Source organism: Mercurialis annua, linkage group LG8 (assembly GCF_937616625.2).
Source record: "Mercurialis annua linkage group LG8, ddMerAnnu1.2, whole genome shotgun sequence".
In the NCBI taxonomy this organism is placed as follows: Eukaryota; Viridiplantae; Streptophyta; class Magnoliopsida; order Malpighiales; family Euphorbiaceae; genus Mercurialis; species Mercurialis annua.
In genome coordinates, this window is record NC_065577.1 from 571,770 (window position 1) to 589,744 (window position 17,975).

The window sequence follows — 17,975 nt, forward strand, 5'->3', positions numbered from 1 at the left end:
AAATTGCAAAACTTTTTGTTCATGGGATCAACCTTTCATTCATGGGATCCGAACGATAATTTTTCGTTCATGAAAATTACATAAATACAAAACAAAAAAATTAAATTCTAAATCTTTTAAAGAATATAAATTGCAAAACTTTTCATTCCGTCGCTAAATCGCCGACATAAATTCCGCCGCTAAACTACCAACAATTGTTTTTACTGTTGCTATACATTTAGTAATGAGTTTTTTAGCGACGTAATTTTTTCGTCGCTAAACGGCTATTTTTTTGTGGTAAAATGATTCTCATTAAAACAAATCAGAGGCAGTTACATTGGTGAGAAACTCAGGGAAGTGACAGAACCACTCCTGATGACCTGACAAGTACCGGACATTTTGCGCTAACATATGCGCAGCCTGATTCGCAGATCGCCTCACAAAAACAAAAGAAATATTATGAAACTGTCGTGCTAACTCCAAACAATCTTTAATCATCATATCTGGCTCCACTAAACCCGGATTTCGAATGTCCAAAATGACATCCCTAGCATCTGACTCAATCACTAAGTGATCTAGGCCCTTCAACCAACTCAGTGCTTCTCGAATTCCAATTATCTCAGCATGACGAGGCGAGAAAGACCCAAGCAGATTTACTTGCCTCGCTTGGACAATGTTACTGGAACAATCACGCACAACTATCCCCACTCCTATTTCTTACTTGCCATTAAAAACCGCTGCATCTATATTGACTTTTAAACAACCAGGTTCCGGCTTAGACCACAAAACACCACCATCCCTCCTGCTAACCTCCGCCATGCCTGCTTCCCCTTTTCTGCATTGAGCAGCTTGCCAAGAAGACTGATGGAACCCGGCAGAAGCAACAATCTCTCTAGCTGAAACCTTGACCTGCTTCCACACATCACTGTTGCGATTCAACCACACATTCCAACATATAAAAGCTGCAAATGACGCCTCCTCTGAGCTGAATCTAGACAGCCAATCTAAGCACCAAGACGCAATATCCTCAACCCCATCCATCGAAACCGACAGATTCGCCAACGCCCAACAGTCCGCAACAAAAGGACAATTCACAAGAGCATGTATCACAGATTCTTGCAAATGATTGCAAACCATACAAGTCGAGTTGACAAACACCTTATGCGTAGCCAGCGCATAAACTGTAGGGAGATAACCCGAACACGCCCTCCATAGAAATTTTTTCATATGAAGCGGAGCTTGAATACCCCATATCCCGCTCCAAATGCTAGACGAGTTACCTGCAAAATCGCCAATAATACCTCTGTAAAAGCTGCGAACAGTAAAGTTGCCTTTAGTCTCAAGTCTCTACCACCATTTATCCTCCACGTTCCGACTACTAATCAGCACATTAATAATACGACTCACGTCTTCTTGGACAAAAATATCCTGCAATAAGCCAATATCCCAGGTCGTGCCATCCACCTCCATTAACTGGTCAACTCTTGCATCAGCCAAATAAATGGGCATAGGAGTTTTGATCAATCCACTTCCGAGTCAAGCAACCAAGGGGATTTAAAAATACTAGCATTCTTATCGTTTCCAATCCGAAGTCTCGATCCCAATCTCATCCCCTCTTGGGTTTCGAAAATACTCCGCCAAACAAAACTCGGGTTAGCTCCCAATTTAGCATCAAGAAATGATGAATTAGGAAAATATTTTGCCTTGAAAACTCTCACTATAAGATTGTTTTCCATACTAACAAACCTTCATGCTTGTCTAGCGAGCATTGCGACATTAAACTCACGAACTCTTCTAAACCCCATACCTCCGAATTTCTTCGGAACACACAACTTCTTCCATCTCGCCCAATTTATGCCCTTCTTTGTCACTTGATCTCTTCCCCACCAAAAAGAGTTCATCATCCTCTCAAGTTCGTCACAAAGTCTTTGAGGAATAAGAAACACATTCATCACATAGTTTGGCATTGACTGAGCCACAGTTTTAATCAAAATTTCTTTACCCCCCCGAGAGAGAAATTTAGAATTCCAACTCTTTATTTTGCTCCACACACGTTCTTTAATAAACCCGAAAATTTTGTGCTTATTCTTGCCTACAAGCGAATGCAAGCCAAAATATTTACCACCCTCCTCTCGGCTCAAACCATCCATAACAGCTCTAATAGCTTCTCTATCTGTCTCCACTGTATTCTTGCTGAACTGAATACTAGATTTCTGAAAATTCACCTTCTGACCTAACAAAGCCTCATACCGATCCAACACAGCCTTAATAACCCCCATTTCCTCCACTGAAGCTCGAAAGAAAAGAAAGCAGTCATCAGCGAAAAATAAGTGGCTAATAGCCGGAGCACCACGGCACACTTCAATGCCATGCAAAGACCCTGCACGCTCTTGCTGATCCAGTAACAGACTGAGCCCCTCAGCACAAATGATAAACAAATAAGGAGATAAAGGATCGCCCTGCTCATCTCGCAGCCGCACCAGTCTGTTCGTTCTTTGTCTTGAAGAAGCCGTGTTGTGAAAATAACGCGTGTTAAAATCACCATCACTAAGCCAATGACACTTCGATCTTTGTTTCCAGTATTTTTTCCTCCTAAAAAAGAATAGCATGAAATTCTGAAGCAATGCTATTGTATTTCGCAACACCCGCCAAGTCCTGTCTAGATTGATAAACAGCCATCGCTTTTCTACAACCTTCAATACGTTTTCTGAATTTAGGGCCCTTCGATCCACCCCAAATTTTTAAATCCTCTCTAACAGAGTTCAATTTATCTAGCACACCTGCATCACGGTTTCTATTCCAACCACAACTAACAATCTGAGCACAGTCATGTTTCACCATCCAGCTATTGTTAAACCAAAAACTATGTCTGCTCCTCTCACCACTTTGCCGATTCAAAGAAAGGAAAATAGGCAAGTGATCTGACGTTGACAGCTCCAAATTATGCACTGACGACCCCGGAAACAAATCCAACCAACCACTGTTACATAGCGCTCTATCAAGCCGCTCTTCTACCCTAGCGGTTGTATCTCTCCCTCTGAACCAAGTGAACTTATACCCTGAAGCTCCCAGATCAATTAATTTGCTCTCCCTCACTGCCTCCCTAAATCCATTGAGAAGCCATGCAGGATACGGAGCTCCACCTCTTTTCTCATCTAGCACAAGAATATCATTAAAATCACCCAGGATACACCATGACAAACTATTAACCAGGCTCAAGTTAACCAACATCTCCCAAGCTTCACGACGTCTAGAGCGATCTGAAATCCCATAGAAACCTGTAATACGGTATCTCCTCTCATCCGGGTCCACAATGTCAACATCGATATAATTGCTACAGTAGTCAATGACAGAAACAGTATAAGGGTTTTTCCACAATAATGCTAAATCTCCTTTCCTCTCAGTACTGTCTACACAACACAGTCCATCAAAACCCAACGCTGTTTTTAAAGCATTCATACGAGCTAAATTAATAAAAGTCTCACACAAAAACAAAAAAGACGGTTTATTATTATTGACGAAATCACGAAGGAACCGTATCGCACGTGGGTTGGCCAGACCACGGCAGTTCCAAGCTAAACAATTCATTTCTTTTGGCAGGCCTGTAAAACAAGGCCCGCCGGACTGTTACAATTTGGGTCAATAATCATGTCCTCAGACTGAAAACTTGGCCCAACACCACTCTTTCCCATACCAGCATCCACACATGATCTTTTCCTTTTCGGGTCCACTGCCACCTCATCAATCACCTTAGAAAGAGCAAATTCAGGATTATAGGTAACCGAATATCTAGCAGATTTGCTAGCATCCCCAACTACCAAATCCAACCTTCTATTTGCACCAACAGCCTTTTCCCCCTCCTTTCCATTTTCAAATTCAAAAGCTTTGTTTGAATTTAAAATATGCAGATTCTTGGCTAATCTTCCGTTGATACTTTCCATATCTCCTTCGTCTTCCCCACTAGAAGCCCTAATAGGGCTAGTATTGCGCAGCCACTTACCGAAGTTCACAACTGTCACCTTCTTCGTACTAAACCTCAGACTTGAATCATAAGGAGGTAATTCTTTCGGTATTGGATTTGCAAAATATTTCGAACAAAACTTCTCCGAGTGCCCCATCACACCACAATAAAAGCAAAACATGGGGATTCGCTCATACTGAAAACTAACCCAATTCCATGTACTCGAGCTCTGCTTCATCTTCATGCGACGCCTTAGAGCAATACGCACATCGACTCGAACTCTAATCCTCATCGAACTTCCACCCACAGATGCCATTAGCCAATTATCATGGCTAACGAATGCACCTAAGAAATTCCCAACGTCCTCTCCAAACTTCTTTGACGCAAACCCTAATGGGATATCAAGGATGTGAACCCACAAGTTTGCCTCCCATAACTGGACATCCCTAGGCTGCTCTCCGACCACCAGCTCCCGACATAGGAATAAGTGATATTCAAATGTCCACGGACCATCATCGATAACCCTTTTCATGTCCATTTTGTGGAAAAACTGAAACATTAACAGGTTTGGAGCAACTTCAGTGATACGAACCCCCATAACTGGCTTCCAAATTGGGGGAAGCACGTTCATCATCGCTGTGCAGTTCACGGTTTTGTCCGTCAAAAACCGACCAATCAAACACCATTTCAGATCGCTGCCACCTCCCACCTCACCGGAAAAATCGAGTCCTCCCTCTTCCTCTTCAGGGACCGCCATACGGTCATCCAAGGCCACATGGATCTGAGATTTTTCCATTTGCGAGCAGAAGAAAAAAATACCACACTATTACACTCTTTTCACTCCCACTATAGATTCTACGTGCATGAGAAGTATTGTCACTGATAGGTAGAAAACAAACTAGTAGAGACAACCTATAAATACACCAACCCGAGCAAAGCAAACGCTGAATCCCACACAAACCCTAAGAGAATCAAACGAACTGAATAAAACTTTCTTGTCGCTAAAGCACAAGACAACAACTTGTCAAAAACTGCAAGACACTATGAAAGGTGATTAAGCCTTTTTGACAATGAAGGCATGATGGGTGCTACTACTTAGTATTTACCTGTCAAGTTAGGACCTTAACAATGACTTTACACATACAGACTTACCTCTATACGAACGATAGAAATAATTCTAGTATTATTGCCGATGATCACGCCGCTAAACGGCTATTTTGTATTGTAGTAGTGTACAAATCAGATAGAAAAGTCATCATTTTACTTGTGAAATGAATGTGATTTCTTTTTAAATTACTTTAACTACCATTGAATCATTTATTCAACAATTCCAGACCCTTACCTTAATCAATTTAATGATTTGCAAAACCATATATAATATAATATCATTTCATTAATGACTTGACTATATTATGTTTTGACAAATTCACATTTTGTGGCTATTATATTTATGTGCTGTCTGATAAAATTGAAAATTAAGTGATGAACGTAATAATCACTAAACTTTTTAAATGCCAAATTCAGTAATCTATTTCATGACTTTAGCTATTTAAAAATATTAAATTTTTTATACATATATTTAAATGATGTATTTAATTTTTAAATATTCAATATTAAAATTATTAACTAATGACTGATAATTTGAAAATTGTGAACTTATTCTTAAGCTAGATGAGTTTAGAATTTGAGTTTGTCGAAAATTAGTTTGATCTGGGTTATACCTCGTAGTCACGGGGATTTTATCTTTTATTGGCATTATTTGATCTACAACAATCCATACTCAAATTTGTGGTTCAATATATGAGTTTTCAATATTTGAAATCTTTAGAAAAGAAGGAACTTGAATATATTTCATAGAAAAAACATGTTAGCAGAGGAGATAGTTTATGACAGCTTCACCATGACGGCAAATTACTTTAAATTTTCTAATCCGTTTTTCTTTTATAGTAGTTTGGAGTTGTTTGGAAATCCGAATTATATATTTTTTTTGGATAATTGTTGTTGTTTTTGCCTCGTTCTTTAGCCCCTTTCGCGTTTGAGTGTTGGCTTACCTCTTTTTGACCTTTTTTATACAACTAGTTTCGCATTACGTGCTATGCACGTGGCTCGTAACATAACTCGTCAATGAACATATTAGTAAATTTATTATAATTATATCAATTTTTTATTTATAATTAATATTAAATTAGTTAAGAATTTTTGTAAAAGTAAATATAATATACTCGGTTATTGAATTTTTTTCCATACTGAATTTATTTTTCTTTTGATTTTATAATAACCATAATTAAATAATTAACTTAATTTTATTAATAATATCTTTAAAAATAATAAAATGGAAATTTAAATAATAATATATTGATCAAATACAGTATTTTAATTTTGTAATTCAATCAGACTAAAAAAGATAGGTATTCCTACTAATTTGGAGACAATTTGGTTATTTTTTACATATTAAAAATTAAATTGGAGATAATTTAGCTACCTATTCTAATTAGAACTTTAATTACAATAGTGATTAATTAAATAACTAATTAGTTAATGACTATAAAACTTTTATTTAGTAGTAAACTGAAAAGGATTATTCAGTAAATTTGCATGTCCCCCTCAATCCGTGCTTTTATATACAGTATAGATATCTTTCATAAAAAAAATTCAAAAATTAAAAATATAATTTGTATAGTATAAATGGTTAGCCAATAAATTTGCTTTAACAAATTAAGTGATTTTGACCTAATTGAATAAATTTAGTTGAGTTCAATGTGCCTTATCAAAAAGCACTATTTAATAAAACAAGTGCTGCAAATTTTAATTTTAATAATAAATTGAGTTATTAAATAACATCTAAATATTTACATAATCATCTCTTTCTTTTGAGATAATACCAAATAAAAAGATGATTATTGTGAACATTCTTGTTTAATGATAACTTGGAGTTATTCGATAACTCAATTTATAGTGGACTGCTAAATACCGCCCGTACTTAACTACATACCGCCTTAAATATTACCTTTCTATCCTTTAGCTAAATATATTGAAAATCAAACTCTCTCAACTCTATTCAAATCCGAAAAACAACAATCATTATATCAAGTTCAAATGTCGGATTTTAACCGGGAAAGCGGACAACAACAACCGGTTAGTAATAGATTTTAGTTTTTGTAGATTTTTAAGTAGGAATTTTAGTTTTTTTTTTAAAGTTTTTTGCTGCAGACGCGCAGCAGCGGCGGACGTCCGCCGGAGAAGTGCGGCTGTAAGCCGCACGTCTCCGGCGGACGTGCGATGTCCAGCCGGACGCGACACGGCGCCCAACGGCTGGACATCGCACGTCCGCCGGAGACGTGCGGCTTACCGCCACACTTCTCTGGCGAACGTCCGAGACGTCCGCCACACGCCCACGGTGGGCGTGCTGAAGAAGGGGACGTGCTGCACGTCCCCTTCTTCAATTTTTTTAATTTTTTTTTAAAAAAAATTAAATTAATTAAAAAGTTATTTAATTAATTAAATATTTAATTAATGTAAATTAGATATTTAACTAATTAAATAGTTTATCGGTATTTATTTTATTAATAAATTATATAATTTATCGGTTAATTAATTAATATTTGTATTTTAAATTTAGTTTATTCGGTAAATTAATTATTTGAATTTAATTTTAGTTATTTAATTCAAATTTTTTTATTTAACTAATATTATTCTAAATTGGTAAATGTAGAGACAACCTGGTAGAGGAAAGGGTCCATTGATACCTATAGATATTGAGGGGTCGGGAGCTCGACACATCCGGACCCATAATGTGGCCGCCTCACAACGACGACAGAGAGACCAGTCGAGGACTACTGATTCAGACGATGGTTAGCCCGATATCTTCCAGAGTGATGATGATCCGCAGAGTTTAGACGAGCCAGCACACCGCCCTCCCTCCCGTCGTAGGACCGATTCATCGTCCTTAGGTAAGTATAATTCAATTATTACGTGAATTTGATAATATTAATAAAAAATATAAATTTGTATTAATCATTGAATTCATAATTACAGAGTCGACTAGACGATCTCAGGTAAACCCTGTTGACGACTGGATCGTTCGTGCTTCAGTGCCGGGTGGACCCCGTGACGGCACTGTGATTCCTAGTTTTCTTGGTCATGTTGCTTCCAAGATATGGGATGGGGAGTTTAGAGGCATGTTGAAGTGCCATAACAGATACTCTGCTTCGGTCCTTTGACATCGGTTTTCACCTCGGGTTCACCGTAACTTGATTCCTCTGGATGGAGTCGATCGTAGATCATAAGGGATATATCGCGAATCACAGAGCGATCCTGAGTCATCACCTCCCCAACGATCCCTCGAAAATACTGGAGATCCTCTGACTCAACAACACACCTAGCCTGTTTGGATGTGTCCACCCCATCACTAATAACAAGTTGCATCCAAAAGGGATGGATACTGTCCACACTGATCGGGATACCTGATAATTAAACATCTCAAAAATCTTAACTTTTAATAACAAAAGAAATGTTTTAGCATTAGTGAAAAAATAGTTTGGCATGTCACCTGAATCAATCACTCCTCTCAGCTCACAGGCACATGGAATCTGATGTGTCGACCTCAGCACACAGCCACATTGATCATGAACATCGGTACTCAAATCTATCATACGCTCCAATTCCTTATCAATTAAATCCAGACAATAATGTGAGACTTTGCACGACAGGTAGTTGAATGGAAAACCCTGACGTCGGGAGCCTACATTCCGCCTTGACTGCTCGAGTGTGAACCTGCCAATATACATAACATATATATTAAAAATACCATAATTATCAAAAATCACCAATGGCAGTATCAAGTGTAACAGTAACATACCGAATCTCGCTGAGCTGTGACTGTATAACCATATCCACCTTCGTCCACACTGTATCCAGTGAACCGGTACTAGAGTTAAGCCACTGCTTCAGCTGAGCATGTGCACTCTCCACTCTACATGTAGTGGTGTTTCCAAAATGCATCACATTATTCGTCCACGCGCAGCAGAACTTTTCTTTGTGTGCCAACCATGTCTTCTCAACATATTGTGCCACAGCCGGAAATGCTCTAGTTTGATTTCTCATGAGAATCACAGCCGCCTTATACTCTGTCTCGGTGGGAGCTTCAATAATGTTTTTCCACCTTCCGTTCTTGAATGCCTCTGCATAGCCTCTATCTAACCCACATAATCTGAAAACTTTGTCTTCCACATCCTTGTTGATGTGCCACGTGCAAAGTAGATGAGAAGTACGTGGGAATACCTCTCCCACTGGTCTAACTAGCCCTGACTCTCGATCAGTAACAATAGCTGTCGGGTGGACATCATCATCAATCAAGAGCCTCAGTCTCTCTAATACCCATCTATAACTCTCATGAGTCTCATCTTTTATAATTGCATACGCAATAATAAAGTTCTTGTTGCACGGAGTCATCCCGATAATCTCAAAGAAAGGCATTTTGTATTTGTTAGTCTTGTAGGTGGAATCCATACCGATGATCCAGCGGTAGTCTCGGAGTAACCTCACTGAATTTGGATGCGCCAGAAAAATGTGAGTCAACGCACTAGTTTCCGAATCGGCAAGCGTCCAATGCACATAACGGCCCTCCACAGCCATATGATAAAACTGGCCTACCACGTCCCTGCCCTCAAAACCCGACCTCCTCAAATTATCTCTATAGTTGTAAATTTGTCTTCTGGTTGGATTGTTAGATGGATTTTTCTCCTGCAGGGACGCCCAAATAGCACACGGCTTAGCCTGTGCCGTGCTCATATCTCGCACAATCTGTTTGGACGCGGGACTCAGTCCACTCATTTGACGATGTCCCTCGGGATAGACAATCAAGTCATGGTTATGCATACTCGTACTCCCAGATTTTGCAACGACTTTCCATTCAACTCCCTTCAACTGCACCATAATCGCGAAAGGGCATTTACACGCCTTCGTCTTCGTATTCTTTCGTTTAAATAATTTTGAATTTATGAGCCCTCTATACCGCTCACCCCGAGAACATTTCAAAAGCTTTCGTGTTCCCCCATTTTTGTGTGAAGAAATAACCAGCTCGAACCCAATATGAATGGCAACTCGTTTCGCCCACTGAATTGCCTCAACGTCGCTTTTAAATTTAATTCCGGGATTAAACTGTCCACTGTAATCGACACTATCATCACTAAAAACTTCAAATTGAACCTGTAAAGTAAACATAAAATATATTAATAATTAATTAATTTAAAAAATAAAATAAAAACAGTAGTGTGGGACGTCCACGAAGGACGTCCCGTACGGTTAAGGACGTCCCCATGGAACGTCCTTATTAGGTGAAGACGTCCAAGCGGAACGTCCTTACCTTATAAAGACGTCCACGTAGGACGTCCTTAACCGGACGTTTCCTCGGGACGTCCGGAATATGAACAGTCCGGAAAAAAAAAAAAACTAAAAAAAAAACGATAAAAACTTAAAAAATACCTCAGGAGAAGCCGGGAAATTTGTTTCCGGTACTTGATATTCATATTCCGATGATTTTGAAGTCTTATCTGTCATTGCGTTTTTTGAGATTCGAATAAGTTGAGAGAATGTGTTTTTTTTTTCAGTTTTTAGTAAAAGGTCGAAATTGTAATAATTTGTGCGGTAGGTAGATAAATTACGGCGGTATTTAACAACACCCTTTATATAAACCATTTGACTGAGTACTTGAAAGTTGAAACTAAATTACAATTTACATTAATTTTTATCAATGCCCTAAAGTTTCGTCAATTTTAATTGTACACAGAATAAATATCAATGCTCATATCGCCACACATAAGATTCTTCCTGGCAGAGGCAACCAAAATGGTTTATTTTTACCATTTTAAATATCTATGGACTGGATTGAACCAAATTGGAGTTAGATTAACTAAAAATTAAAAGACTTATCATCACATTTAGCAAATGTATAACTCCTTTCGTTCCATAAAAATGAAACAAAGTCACTTTTTTATTCCATAAAAAAAATACTCAAAATCATAAGATACTCTTAGTATCAAATCAACATTAACCATGCATTTTAATCAGTGCAATAAGTTAATTCTTGTGGAAGTGTTATTTTTCTATTTTTACGGTTCCTAACAAAAATACATTAAATAGCATTGATGAACAATTTCAGTATGAACAAAACATACAAATATCTTGATTATTTCCATTATTTCACTACCTCAAATTACATGTTTAAGTGTAAGTTGTAGATTTCTAAATACATACCAGAATTACACCAAAATACATACCAGAATTACACCAAATGAAACCAATTAGTCAGAAGCTAAGCACTGAAATGCAAATCCCATAATCTGTTTCTGACTTCATAATTGTCCTGCAAGCTACAATTTTCATTTCAGCACCAATTGCTTGTATTACACTCTTTCCAAAGAATGAGGAACAAGAAACAAGAATGAAAGATTGAATCTTTAACCTAATCCTCCAACTCTTCCCTCTCAATTAGAACACCTCCAAATTTATCAACCAAAATGTCCACAACTACAGGCACCAAGTCCTTGCAAGGCACACCTTTCTTATAAATATCTCCCAAATGAGAGTCACTTCCAATTCTGCCTCCTAAGTACACATCAACTCCATCACAAGTCTTCCCATTTTCATCCCTAGTCATACATCCCATGAACCCGATATCGGCTACTTGCACCTGCCCGCATGTATTAGGACACCCCGTCCAGTGCATTCTCACGGGTTTAGTCACTGAAACTAGCCGTTGCACCTCCTCGGTCACCTTCAGTGCTCTAGCTTTTGTCTCGATTATAGCCTGCCCGCAGAATTGTTTCCCGGTGCACGACACTAACCCTTTCATGAGAATCGGTGGCTCTGGGGAGAACCTGTTTTTTAACAGAGGCTCTTGAAGTAACGCTTCGATCTTTGAGTTCTCGATGTTGGGAATAATTACGTTTTCTTCCACTGTGAGCCTGAGCTCTCCAGAGCCATATGTGTCGGCTAAACGAGCTAGTTCATCCATTTCATCTGCTTGGAGACGTCCGACAGGAATGTCGATGCCTATATAGCTGAACCCTTCTTGGCTTTGTGGATGGACACCAAAGTAGTCTCTTCTTTCCCATTGTTTATTCACCAAATCTTCAGAAGATTCTCTTTCTAGTTTTTGCTGTGGCATTCTTTTCTCTACCTCTGACCTGAATCCTTCAATGCCCTGCATTTGTACATAATAAGCTTTAAAAACTCTACTAAGGAAGTAAAATCATCAAAGGAAAAATAAAATAGCATATAATTGTTTACTCACAAGTTCATCAATCAACCACATCATCCGACACTTCTGCCTGTTTCCCCTGAAACCAAGATCTCGGAACGCCTCTAGTACGGCTTTGCACAATGGGACAACATCTTCTGCCGAGACCCAGGCATCAAGAGGGATAGCCTCAGCACATCGCTTGGCACTAAAGAACCCACCAACAAGCAAATTGAATCCAAAACGTCCATCCTTAGTGGCAGGCATGTAAGCAAGATCATTGATATGAGGATGCTCGTAAAGATCGTGAGAGCCTACTACACATACATTCCATTTCCTTGGCCTGCATTTACAGAAACACAGTTAATGAGCATTGAAGAACACCATTCTTTATAATGTAAATGATATAAATGTGTTTTACAGAGTGAAGAACAAAGAAGGAACTTACAGATTAGACACAGCAGGATTGCCTAGCGAGTTTCCGGTGAGAAATTGGGATAATAAGTTGGTGTAAGGTCGTGTGTCGACAATCTCCTCTGGATCGATACCTGCAAGAGGATTTCCAACTGGATTTCTCACATTGTCCATGCCACTCTGCAAGCTTGTCAAACCAACTTCAGCAAGACCCTTAAGTATATCCGGCACATCAGACAGCACCACACCACGGATTTGCCAGTTTTGCCTGGTGGTAATATCTGCACACCCTTCCTCTCCGTATTTCTTGATCACACTCGCCAAATATCGAGTCTGCTCACTGGTTGTTACTCCATTTGGTAACTTTAGTCTCATCATAAATCGACCATCTAATCAAGAAATATAAAAAAGACTATTTAGTAACACAGCCCATGTAAGTCCCTGATATCGTTGCAACGAAACGTAGTAATGGCATCCACGGAACTCATACAGCTTGACTATTCGATTAGGACCGCACATTAGGTGCCTTAAAAGTGGTCATTCTATTAAGAAACAGAGAATTTTTCGCCTAGACCGGATCTTGATGAACCCTTCCCACAAGAACTCCACTACCACGCTCACTCATGTGAGAGCGATCCACCATAAACCCGATCTAGGCAAGAATTTCTCCTTGAAATGGACATTACTTGAAGATCAGATCAAGCATTATATCTACCTACTTGTTGCAAAATTTGTCAAGTCATACATTTTGGCTAACAGAACATGATAAATGACAAAAAAAATTCATGAATTACAAATCAGGAACCTTATCCTAATTTCCAATTGTGACATTCTTAAATCATAAACATATATAGCATTATAAATTACTAATCTATTATCTTAGCTCTAAATGGAAAATTTAATATCATATCCTAACCAAAACATTAACTAAAAGATGACATAAATCCAAAAAATAAAAACTTACACTGATGCTTTCTTCTATGAAAGAGACCAAGCCACTTGAGTCTAACATCAACATCATCCTTAGAAGCTTTACTCTTATCAATCTCCTCCATAGACAATTTAGCAAGATCTTCAATACCATTCTCCATAAAAAGCTTCATAGGCTCACTCTCAATCTTAATCTTTTCTTGAGGATTAATACCTTGTCTAAACTTCTCCTTCAAAATATAATATCCATCTCTTTCCTCAACTCTAGGCTCCAATCTCTCAGCACCAACCTCAACTTCCACAGGCTGCACCACAGCAGCAGAACCAGCTGGAGCAGCAGAGTAGGTTCTCAAAGAAGTTCTTGAGGGTCTAGAGTGAGATGACAATGGTGGTGAAAGAAGTCTAACAGAAGAAAATGAAGACATGGTGATGAGAAACAGTTTTGTAAAAGAGAATTGAGCAGAGAATAGATTAAGAAGAAGAAGAAGTGAAGGGCATTTTGTAGAGATCAGAAAATGTTTGGAAGAGACTCTTGAGAGGCTTAAAGGGTCAAATCTTTTTGTTTGCTTCTTTCAAGAATTGAGTGGCAACTATGAGAAGATGACAGTTTAGAATTGTGTTTCTTTTTTCTTTGTCTATTTTTGTTTATTGTTTTACTTTTGTGGGGATATTTTATTTTATTTCATTTTGTGACATTCATCAATTCATGCATATGCATGACATTAATTGGCCATATTTTGCGGTGGATGAAATTAATTCTAAAATTGTTGTTTTTGTTGAAAGAAACTGAATTTAATGTTTTTGCATGGCTTAATTGTTTTATCCTAATCTTGAAAAAAAATCTTGAAAAAAAAAATGAAAAAGGTCTCATATTTTTTAATTTATCTAATTTATCTTGAAAAGTACATATAATATTCGTTTTTTTATCTAATAAGCCCTTTTATAAAAGGAATTTCTAAGTGTGAGTTGAGTGATAAACAATTTTTATATCAAAATTATATTTATTTGGTCCATGATCATGTTTTTGTTGTTTAATAGATCTTTATATTCACAAAATTTTATTTATATAATCCCTCTAATATTTGCTGAAATGACACATTTTGCTAACATATCAAATTAGTTTGACATTTAAATTGCCTCACGCCAATTCAAGATAACTATAATATCACTCCTTTTCCGTTCGGAGAAATATATAAAAGAACATTAATTTAAAAATACTAAATAAATAAACTTTTAGAAATATAGGGTCCTAAAGATAAGTTTGACCTAAAAGTATCATTACTTGCCATTAACAATGGGCAGATTATTAAAGTCCTATCTTATGTTTTGATTAAATGAGCCTTGAAGGTTTTAGGTGGGTGCAAAAGGCCAAGTAATGTAAATGATATAGTAAAGTTGGAGTTATAAAATATTGAAAGGTTTTTGTAATCCTAAATGATAACCTTATAAATTAGCCAAAAGCCAAAATCTGAGCCGCCTCCAAAACAAAACTTTTGGACAACACACACCATTTTGGCTTTCACAATTTGCAATACTTTCAAATGGTTTGCCCATTGTTTTGTTTAGCTACATGTCTTTCTTAATCCTTAAGTACATTCAAAAGGTACTTTGAGTGTGTACCTTATCTTCGAACCAAATTGAATTAAAATTTTATAAATTAAATTAAATAAATTGATTCGGTTAAATAATATCTTTTCCTGTTGGTAGTTCAATGATCGAAAATGAATTAAAACACTCATTTAATACATTAAAATTAGTTGAAATATTGATACGACAAAAATAAATGTTCAAACACTAAAAATAGAAATTTTAAAAAAACATTGATATATTTATTTTATAGTATCAAATCATACTAAACTGAATTTATCAATTCGATTCGATTTTTGCATAAGTACTAGTAACTAAATAATAATAATGGTCTATCTCAAAAATTAAAAAGAGTCTAGGAATATACCTAAATGATAACTAAGCATATCCTAAAATTTAGACATTCAATGATACACAAATATTTGTGACTGCACCAGAAGGAGCCATCCCCACAACATCCTAACATCAGATAACCCATTTCTCTCTAATTTTTTATTTTACTTTCTTCAAAATTAATTTTTAAAAAATTAGAAGAAGCTGTTCTAACAACATAAATCTTAGCAAAAATCAAGATTAACAGCTTTTCAAAATCCATAAATACACAAAAAGATCAAGAAAATGGGGTCACATAAAGATTCACCACATTTCCGACTCAATTTCCTGCCTATAAATCATAATATCTCATTGTGTATAACATGGTTTACACAAGTATTTCTCGTTTACAAGGACAACATTCTGTGAAATATAGGGATGCGTAGAAAACACCTCGATCTATCTGCAAATATTACAGTAGATAGAGTTTTGAAATATTTAATGGAAGCGAAATAAAGATTAAACCAAAAATCAAAATAGAACTATTCTATCATATATTTAGAAGTGCAACACTCTAAATTTAGTCAATTTTGCTAACAGTTTTTGCATGCTTGTACATTCTGATATCATCAATTAACAATTTGAACTCATTATACGATGACCCTCCTTCTTGCACTGCCTTTTTCGCACATTCCGATAATTTTCTAGCTCGTTCTCTCATCTCCATCGCTTCATCTCCGTAGCCCATTACCTTTCGAACACCTCGCTCAATATTCTTTCTATTGACCACGGGTGAGTCTTGCGTTGCCCATACCTTCCAATTCTCATTACCCACAGCTGCTCCGAATTTAACTACTTGTGTAACCAGCTTCTCATTGTAAAACTGTTCTGCGAAAATCGGCCATGTGACCATAGACACACCCGCGCATAGCCCTTCAAGAATCGAATTCCAACCACAATGAGTCAGAAATCCTCCGACCGCGGGATGTTCAAGTATCAACACCTGCGGGGCCCATCCTTTTACGACGAATCCTTTACCGGAATCATTTATAGCTTCCTCATATCCTTCAGGAAGCCACCATTCTTCCGAGTTTAGTACTTTTCCCACCACCCAGACGAAAAAATGACCCGAATCTTCCAATGCAGCCGCGATTTCTGATATTTGGTCCTTGTTGAACCGATTTAGGCTTCCAAAACATACGTAAATCACGGATTTTGGTTTCTTGGAATCGAGCCAATCAAGGCAGCTCTGTTCTTTATCCCCTCTTTCGAAATTATGATCATTAGCAAAAAGATTTACAGGGCCTAACTGCCAAGCTTTAATTCCCGTAACTTTTGTAAAATGATTAGCATAAGCCGGCTCTAACTCGTAAAAACTATTCATCAAAACTCCGTAACTTCTTCTCTCAGCATCTTTTAGTTTATCAAACAAATCAGAAAAATCATTTCTGCCTTTAACTATATCAGGCAATTGTGATCTCGTGAGGGTTACAGGGTCCGGCAAGCCCGGAACAAGAAAACTTTCTGTCTCGGAGGTAACAGAATCCTGAGGCCTATTACACTCAATACTATTCGCGACGCAGAGATTAAAAAACCCGCTGCCGCTAAATGCAAGCCTTGGAATTCCAAGCTCAAGAGCAACATCAACAGTCCAAGGAAAAAGATAATCCGAGACAATGCAGTCGGGGGAGTTCTTCCAAAAGATAGTTATAATTTCCGGTACGAGCAGCTGAATTCCATGATGGAATTTTATTGACATCTCCGTCGTTGTTGCGGACAATAAATTCTCACAATCTTCGGGCAGGCCAGCTTCTGCACAAGGGAAATGCAGAATTTCAAGTGCAATGTTTCTGCCGGATAGAACGTCGTGATTTACGGAATTCTGGAAGCGAATGGCGTTCAATTTGGTGGTGATAATGGTGACTTTGAAGCCATTTGAAGCAAATAATCGAGCTATGTCGACCATTGGCATCATGTGGCCTGGGGCCAGGTAGGGCAGGAACATAACATGAATGTCTTCTTGGACTTCTGAACCCATGTTAGAGAGCATTTGGAAGCAGAGTGATTTTGTTTATAGGATGCAAATTATTTTTATGAACATATGGTAAGCCATTTTTATAGGGAGGCTGAATTGTGTGGTTGATGGTATTATTATCTAATTTTATTCACCCAGATCATATGATGCAATTTTAAAATTAAAAAAATTAACATGAAATACTTGTTTTATCTTAGTTGTAATTAATTCCCAAATTTCCAGGGTCACTCCAAGATTGTCTTTCTCCAATGCAATTTATACACCTTTTCTTTGGCTTAATACATAGTTTGACCCTTGAACTTGTACCCTTTTACCCATCTAACCCTCAAACTTAACGTCTCACCTATCGAACCCCTGAACTTGTTAAATAACCCGATTTGACCCCCGAACTTAATAAATACGTAAACATTGAACCCCTCCGTACACAATTTTTTCTAGAATGTTTCAAGTGACAGGTGGACACGAAGGGTTCAATATTTACATATTTATCAAGTTCAGAGGTCAAATCGGATTATTTA

General features: G+C 37.5%; 4 protein-coding genes across 4 annotated transcripts; all 4 read right to left on the reverse strand.

Moving 5' to 3' along the window:
- Nucleotides 1-291: 291 nt before the first annotated feature.
- LOC126660528 (uncharacterized) lies at nt 292-1,488 on the reverse strand. The gene is made up of 3 exons (XM_050354087.1): nt 1,380-1,488; nt 701-1,259; nt 292-658 (listed from the first exon to the last, which is right to left on the reverse strand). The coding sequence occupies exons 1-3, from the start codon at nt 1,486-1,488 to the stop codon at nt 292-294; spliced, it is 1,035 nt and encodes a 344-aa protein (XP_050210044.1).
- A 6,622-nt stretch (nt 1,489-8,110) lies between these two features.
- On the reverse strand, nt 8,111-10,498 carry LOC126660529 (PKS-NRPS hybrid synthetase cheA-like). Its single transcript, XM_050354088.2, has 4 exons — nt 10,424-10,498; nt 8,799-10,147; nt 8,490-8,713; nt 8,111-8,403 (listed from the first exon to the last, which is right to left on the reverse strand). Exons 1-4 carry the CDS (start codon nt 10,496-10,498, stop codon nt 8,111-8,113), a joined length of 1,941 nt encoding a protein of 646 aa, XP_050210045.1.
- Nucleotides 10,499-11,101: 603 nt separating this feature from the next.
- LOC126660626 (ferredoxin--nitrite reductase, chloroplastic) lies at nt 11,102-14,121 on the reverse strand. Its single transcript, XM_050354201.2, has 4 exons — nt 13,558-14,121; nt 12,628-12,982; nt 12,234-12,522; nt 11,102-12,143 (listed from the first exon to the last, which is right to left on the reverse strand). The coding sequence occupies exons 1-4, from the start codon at nt 13,946-13,948 to the stop codon at nt 11,403-11,405; spliced, it is 1,776 nt and encodes a 591-aa protein (XP_050210158.1). The 5' UTR covers nt 13,949-14,121; the 3' UTR covers nt 11,102-11,402.
- Nucleotides 14,122-15,941: 1,820 nt separating this feature from the next.
- On the reverse strand, nt 15,942-17,526 carry LOC126659707 (UDP-glucose flavonoid 3-O-glucosyltransferase 7-like). The gene has a single exon (XM_050353044.2). It carries the CDS (start codon nt 17,470-17,472, stop codon nt 16,003-16,005), a length of 1,470 nt encoding a protein of 489 aa, XP_050209001.1. The 5' UTR covers nt 17,473-17,526; the 3' UTR covers nt 15,942-16,002.
- Between the last annotated feature and the right edge of the window lie 449 nt (nt 17,527-17,975).